The 8,259-nt window shown below is 40.4% G+C and overlaps 1 protein-coding gene across 1 annotated transcript; it reads right to left on the bottom strand.

Annotated features, from left to right (window-relative positions):
• Positions 1-5,422: 5,422 nt before the first annotated feature.
• On the bottom strand, positions 5,423-8,029 carry LOC128653194 (cyclin-dependent kinase 16-like). The gene is given in 2 exon segments (XM_053706339.1): positions 5,423-7,687; positions 7,690-8,029. Coding segments are annotated over 2 exon segments (1,407 nt in total). The 5' UTR covers positions 8,026-8,029; the 3' UTR covers positions 5,423-6,616.
• Between the last annotated feature and the right edge of the window lie 230 nt (positions 8,030-8,259).

The raw sequence follows: 8,259 nt of genomic DNA, 5'->3' as shown, positions 1-8,259 counted from the left end.
GGTGTGTTACAAATACATCAGAAACCTGTATTCTTCCCTTTGAAGAAAATGTTTGTTTTATTTTTAATTATTTGTATATACAGGGAATGCAGAATTATTAGGCAAGTTGTATTTTTGAGGATTAATTTTATTATTGAACAACAACCATGTTCTCAATGAACCCAAAAAACTAATTAATATCAAAGCTGAATAGTTTTGGAAGTAGTTTTTTAGTTTGTTTTTAGTTATAGCTATTTTAGGGGGATATCTGTGTGTGCAGGTGACTATTACTGTGCATAATTATTAGGCAACTTAACAAAAAACAAATATATACCCATTTCAATTATTTATTTTTACCAGTGAAACCAATATAACATCTCAACATTCACAAATATACATTTCTGACATTCAAAAACAAAACAAAAACAAATCAGTGACCAATATAGCCACCTTTCTTTGCAAGGACACTCAAAAGCCTGCCATCCATGGATTCTGTCAGTGTTTTGATCTGTTCACCATCAACATTGCGTGCAGCAGCAACCACAGCCTCCCAGACACTGTTCAGAGAGGTGTACTGTTTTCCCTCCTTGTAAATCTCACATTTGATGATGGACCACAGGTTCTCAATGGGGTTCAGATCAGGTGAACAAGGAGGGCCATGTCATTAGATTTTCTTCTTTTATACCCTTTCTTGCCAGCCACGCTGTGGAGTACTTGGACGCGTGTGATGGAGCATTGTCCTGCATGAAAATCATGTTTTTCTTGAAGGATGCAGACTTCTTCCTGTACCACTGCTTGAAGAAGGTGTCTGCCAGAAACTGGCAGTAGGACTGGGAGTTGAGCTTGACTCCATCCTCAACCCGAAAAGGCCCCACAAGCTCATCTTTGATGATACCAGCCCAAACCAGTACTCCACCTCCACCTTGCTGGCGTCTGAGTCGGACTGGAGCTCTCTGCCCTTTACCAATCCAGCCACAGGCCCATCCATCTGGCCCATCAAGACTCACTCTCATTTCATCAGTCCATAAAACCTTAGAAAAATCAGTCTTGAGATATTTCTTGGCCCAGTCTTGACGTTTCAGCTTGTGTGTCTTGTTCAGTGGTGGTCGTCTTTCAGCCTTTCTTACCTTGGCCATGTCTCTGAGTATTGCACACCTTGTGCTTTTGGGCACTCCAGTGATGTTGCAGCTCTGAAATATGGCCAAACTGGTGGCAAGTGGCATCTTGGCAGCTGCACGCTTGACTTTTCTCAGTTCATGGGCAGTTATTTTGCGCCTTGGTTTTTCCACACGCTTCTTGCGACCCTGTTGACTATTTTGAATGAAACGCTTGATTGTTCGATGATCATGCTTCAGAAGCTTTGCAATTTTAAGAGTGCTGCATCCCTCTGCAAGATATCTCACTATTTTTGACTTTTCTGAGTCTGTCAAGTCCTTCTTTTGACCCATTTTGCCAAAGGAAAGGAAGTTGCCTAATAATTATGCAAACCTGATATAGGGTGTTGATGTCATTAGACCACACCCCTTCTCATTACAGAGATGCACATCACCTAATATGCTTAATTGGTAGTAGGCTTTCGAGCCTATACAGCTTGGAGTAAGACAACATGCATAAAGAGGATGATGTGGTCAAAATACTCATTTGCCTAATAATTCTGCACTCCCTGTATACCTGTATATTTTTTTGTAAAATATATATCTATATATCTATAGATATACAGTATATAGATATATGTTGCATATACATAAATACAGTATATATATATATATATATATATATATATATATAGAGAGTTAAAAATAAAAACATTTTCCTTCTAAGTGAAATGTGTGTGTGTGTGTGTATGTATATATATATATATATATATATATATATATATATATATATATACACAGTTGTATGCAAAAGTATAGGCACCCCTGACAATTTCCATGATTTTTATTTATAAATAATTGGGTGTTTGGATCAGCAATTTCATTTTGATCTATCAAATAACTGAAGGACACAGTAATATTTCAGTAGTGAAATGAGGTTTATTGGATTAACAGAAAATGTGCAACATGCATGAAAACGAAATTAGACAGGTGCATAAATTTGGGCACCCTTGTCATTTTGTTGATTTGAATACCTGTAACTACCTAGCACTGATTAATTGGAACACACACTTGGTTTGGTGAGCCCATTAAGCCTTGCAGGTATTTAAGGTGGCCAATTGCAAGTTGTAGAAATAGGCTATATGTATTGCCCCATTTGCCTACGGTTAGTATAAAGGAATCTGCAACTTTACGATAATGTTGGCTAGATTGATATGTTCGATGCCGGTTATGGTCACTACTATGATTATTTAGACCACTCGTTTGGTTAGAATAAATAAGGATCCTCTTGTTTATTATAGATCCTTGCTTTTTCCTCTGTATGCACACACACACTTTTGAATCCATCCCAGTCAAACACCTTGTCATATACCATATCCCTTTTAAAACCTTTTCTTATATAAAATCAATAAATGAAAATGTGTATATATGAGTGAAATACTTAAGTTTAAAACGTTTAAATGTTTTTTTTTTGTTGAACTCTTATTTTATCCACTTTTCTTCACTTTTTCCCATCTTTAAAAAATAAAAACTCTCACAAACACACCAGAAAAGGAATCTTATGAAACTATGTTTACTAAACCGAGTATTTTTTCAAGCAAATTGAAAACACTCAACATAATCAGTCTGATTTTATTTTTTCTTTGAAACAGCTTGTCTTACACCGCCATCTGCAGGCAAAATGCAGAAATGACAAGCAATTAGTTTATTTTCTTCCTAAATACTGGGCACATCCTGACCTCTAAATTAAACTTGAGTGCCCATTACAACGTCAGTCAATTTGTTACTGTATAGACCTTTCTTAAAGAGACATAAAAGCATTTAAAATAAAGAGGTTGATCACAATCTAACAACAAATGAGCACTTTATTTCTGTTGTTGCTTGGCACCTATAACTCATTAGATTGCAGAAAAATCTGCCTATATGTATGATGGGGCAGTTCTGCTCAATGAGAACATAATCCTAACTCACTTTACTTATAACATTTATAAGACCCTTTTTCATTTATCCAATTTGAGAGCTCAAGAGACTTGATAAAATCCCAATCTGGATTTTTCAACTTCTTACTGAGTATCATTTTCAAGTGAAACATGGGTAAAAAACACTGAAACTAGATAACGCCATATCGGATGAACTTCTAAAGCCATTATCTAGATTCCTTGAGGTTCTCTTAACCCCTCTCTTACAGTCCTTAGCTAGTGGACATTTTTGTAATTGACATATTTAATTCTATAATTGCCCAAATACATAATACCTCGCACAGTAAATGAGAACTGCGAGAACTGGAGAAAATGAAAATAACCACAGCATCTAGAAGACACATTTGCAAACAGGTTATTAAAATGTCTGTATTTTGTAGGGTTGTGCATTCAGATTCTTCGTTAGGATCCGAATGTGGCATTCGGCTCTTTTTTGGGGGTCTGTTCAAATCCAGATCTTAGTGTATTGCACTTTCACAAGAAGAAATCCGGCTTCAAAAAGAGCTGAATGCCACAAGCGGCAAGAATGAGACCTTATTCCTTGGCGTTCTGTGTTGTTTAGTGGCATCCAGGATCCAAAATGTAAGTATAATAAGCACTGGTACAGTATTATCAACATAGATCCCATCAAACACACATGCCCACATAACAATCATACCCCTGTTAAAAAGGGACATTGTACTCAAGATTTTTCTTTGCATAAATGTTTTGTAGATGATCCATTGATACAGGTGAAACTCGAAAAATTAGAATATCGTGCAAAAGTTAATTTATTTCACTAATGCAACTTAAAAGGTGAAACAAATATATGAGATAGACTCATTACATGCAAAGCAAGATATTTCAAGCCGTGATTTGTCATAATTGTGATGATTATGGCTCACAGCTCATGAAAACCCCAAATCCACAATCTCAGAAAATTAGAATATTACATGCAATCAATGAAACAAGGATTGTACATACCTGTAGAACAATATCGGACCTCTGAAAAATATAAGCATGCATACTGTATGTACTCAGTACTTGGTTTGGGCCCCTTTTTGCAGCAATTACTGCCTCAATGTGGCGTGGCATGGAAGCTATCAGCATGTGGCACTGCTGAGGTGTTATGGAAGACCAGGATGCTTCAATAGCGGCCTTCAAGTCTTCTGCATTGTTCGATCTCATGCCTCTCATCTTTCTCTTGGCAATGCCCCATAGATTCTCTATGGGGTTCAGGTCAGGCGAGTTTGCTGGCCAATCAAGCACAGTAATCCCACGGTCATCGAACCAGGTTTTGGTGCTTTTGGCAGTGTGGGCAGGTGCCAAGTCCTGCTGGAAAATGAAGTCAGCATCCCCATAGAGCTCGTCTGCGGAAGGAATCATGAAGTGCTCCAAAATCTCCTGGTAGACGGCTGCATTGACCCTGTACTTAATGAAGCACAGTGGACCAACACCAGCAGATGACATGGCTCCCCAAATCAACACAGACTGTGGAAACTTCACACTGGACTTCAAGCATCTTGCAGTGTGTGCCTCTCCATTCTTCCTCCATACTCTGGGTCCTTGGTTTCCAAATGAGATGCAAAATTTGCTCTCATCAGAAAAGAGGACTTTGGAGCACTGAGCAACAGACCAGGTTTGTTTTTCTTTAGCCCAGGTAAGACACTTCTGACATTGTTTGTTGTTCAAGAGTGGCTTGACAAGAGGAATACAACATTTGAAGCCCATATCCAGAATCTGTCTGTGTGTGGTGGCTCTTGTGAAAGTCCCCAACACTTTTGAATGGCCTTTTCCTGACAATCCTCTCCAGGCTGCGGTCATCCCTGCTGCTTGTGCACCTTTTTCTTCCACACTTTTCCCTTCCGCATAACTTTCTATTAATGTGCTTTGATACAGCACTTTGGGAACATCCAACTTCTTTTGCAATTACCTTTTGAGGCTTTCCCTCCTTATGGAGGGTGTCAATGATGGTTTTCTTCACTACTGTCAGGTCAGCAGTCTTTCCCATGATTGTGATTCCTACTGAACCAGACTGAGAGACCATTTAAAGGCTCAGGAACCCTTTGCAGGTGTTATGGCTTAATTAGCTGATTAGAGTGGGACACTTTGAGCCTAGAATTTTGCACCTTTTCACAATATTCTAATTTTCTGAGACTGTGGATTTGGGGTTTTCATGAGCTGTAAGCCATAATCATCACATTATGACAAATCACGGCTTGAACTATCTTGCTTTGCATGTAATGAGTCTATCTCATATATTAGTTTCACCTTTAAAGTTGCATTAATGAAATAAATTAACTTTTGCACGATATTCTAATTTTTCTAGTTTTACCTGTATAGCCCATCTGGGTGTGTTTTTGTAACAATGTATAGTTTTGCTTATTTTTTTTTTTTTTTTTTTGTTTTTCAAAACTTTTTTTTTAATATTTGTTCATATATTTGATATGTAGCAGGAAGAGGGGTCAGTCCCTGCCTTGCTCCTCCCCTGGATGGCAGACAATGTTTCTTCTAGAAAAGCAAGTGCAATCTCCACAGGAACCAGAATTGGGCCCTGCACATGCACAGATATAGGAGACAAGTATTCTCCCATGCAGCCCTTATTCATTCTCCTAGTGAAGATGCTGCCTTCCATTATAATCTGCAGAGCATTGGTACCTGCTCACTATCCCCTTCAATAATACTGAGCCCTCTGCAACAGACACAGCTCTGCCCCTTATACCTGAGAAATGTAGTGACCTTGCCTTGGAGACGTGTGGTACCAACATCCACGTCTGAGCAGCTTCTAGTACCCGCAGTGTTAGAAATGGAACTAGAGCTTTAGTAAACGGCCTAGTTTTGGGGTGAATATGTGGTCCCCTGTACAATTTGCCAGGGTATCTGTCATTGGTTTATTGTAACGGATATCTCCATATGCTCTGCAGGCTTGTTCAGAGCATCACTTTAACCCCCCAAACAACTACCTGCAGAGCCCTCCTATCACACCATCTAAAGGATTCCTTAACTCAGACTCCTACTACATACAGTAATTCTTTAGATATAGCTTCACCTAACCTATATTTAACCTCTCTCCTGTTCAACATCCACAATGGTCCCATCTTTCAGATAACAATTTGTCCTTCTTCTGATTTCCCCCATATATCTTGGTCTTCTGCAGTAAACAGTTTGCATCCTGTTCAACCGTTGACTTCCATCCTCACTAAGAGGTCATAAAAATTCATACTTAAATCCCAAGGACAACTGAAAGAGAGGGGGCTTGTGGGTAAAGAGAAAATCTTCCCATGCCTTAGGGAGGAGAGGACAAGCACAAGGAATAGCAAGGAAAGGAGTCATAATAGGAGCACAGCATGATGTGGCAGGAATCCCGGGAGGGACAGCAGCACATTGTCCGCACTGCAACAGCACGACATGGGTAGATATAATATGGGTTCTGTAGGTGCCACATGCTGGCACTGCCTAATATCCACATTCACTTGTCCTCCAGCTATGGGCACAGAGAGCAGTCTGTCCAGCTCTTCTAAGTGCAGATTTCTCCTTCCAGCCATCAGGATCACATTGATTCACTGAAGACAAAATTCTTTGAATTCATCCGAGCACAAGACTGAGCCGACGAGACTGTATATGAACTGGCTCTGAAATAGGTCTTTGATTATTCTCTGGCTCCAGACTAATTTCTTTCAGTGTAAAGATGGAAGTAGTGTCTGGCAGTTTGTGAATCCTTTCTCCAAGCTCCTGGAAGTACAAGTGCCTCATTGCGTCCTCTGCTGAGATCCTTCTCTTTCCTTCAAGCTGCAGTAGTTTGGATAACAAATTAGCTCCATCTGTGTCCAGCCTAGCTGCATGCTTCTGGATGGGATCTGGGTAATATTTGGGGTAATTATACGTTTTAAACTCCTCATTGGAGTGAATTCCCGGCCATGTCTCCTCAGTAGGAGTTCCAAGTATCCGAAATATAAAGTGCAACTGTTCCTCCACTGTAGATCCTGGGAAAAGTGGTCGTCCTGTAACCATCTCATAGAAGATGCACCCAACACCCCACATATCAATCTGGGTGGAATACTCTGTGGATCCTAGTAATATATCTGGCAGTCTGTACCACAGTGTCACCACTTCATTAGAGTATGTCTTGGTGGGGATGGATTTGGCGCGTGCCAGGCCAAAATCTGCTAGTTTGAGTTCCCCCTTCTCATTTATCAGAAGGTTCTGTGGTTTCAGGTCTCTGTGAAGTACTTTTCGTCGATGACAATAGTGCAATCCCCGTAGAAGCTGGAAGAGGAAGAGCTTCACATTATGCATGTTTATCATATTGCTACAGTCATCCAGATACTGCTTCAAGTCTTTGTCCAGATATTCAAAGACCAATGTCAGCGTTCTCTCCGTGTGGATTATATTGTGCAGAGTAACTATGTTTGCATGTTTTAAGTCTTTTAGTAGAGAAACTTCTCTAATAGCAGTGCATGGGGCGCCCTCCTCGTGTTCTAGGCGAATTTCCTTCAGTGCCACCAGATTCTCGGTTAGTTTACTGCGGCCTTTATACACTGTGGCATATGTACCCTCACCAAGTTTGTCTAGTTTGACATAAGTCTCCAGTTTTCCAAACCCAATCTCGGACAAGGAGACTCGCCTCAATCGCCGGCTCAGAGGTTTATCAAATGGCGGGCACTGAGTGTCAACTTCTCCAAGTACCCTTCAGGAAGACGGATATCGGCTGGTAGAGACAGGCGCTTATTCACATCCTCTGTGGATATTTTGCGCGCCACGTTATTCCTCATCCTCACTCGTACTGGTGACTGAACTTCATCTGAAGAGCCGGATGCTTGGTCACTCTCCCCATCAGATCCCATCTTGAGATCTTCGTGCACAATCTCATTATCACTGTTGCTATTCTCCTCCAAAGTAATGGGCTCAGTATGGTCCCCTGAAGTTTTCTCTGTTGTCCGCCCTCCCCTTAACGTCATAGACAGCTGCCTCTTGATCTTCTTCATCCGATCCATGGCTCCCAGCTGGCCGTATATGTCACTGCTGCAATATTTAGATCTGTAAAATTCCGGAGTTTTGCTTATTTTTAAGTAGCATTATGCTGATATTCAGACTCCTAACCAAACCCCAAAGTTGTAGATGTATACTGATGTCTACAGACTCCTGCTTGTGTAATGGGCTTTTCATATGCAGGGGAGGCGGTGGAGGGTCTGCTCTTCCTGCTTTCTCAGGCCATTTCAGTGGGTGTC

The sequence above is a fragment of the Bombina bombina genome, chromosome 3 (genome assembly GCF_027579735.1).
Source record: "Bombina bombina isolate aBomBom1 chromosome 3, aBomBom1.pri, whole genome shotgun sequence".
Lineage (NCBI taxonomy): Eukaryota > Metazoa > Chordata > Amphibia > Anura > Bombinatoridae > Bombina > Bombina bombina.
This window is presented reverse-complemented; position numbering and strand designations above follow the sequence as displayed.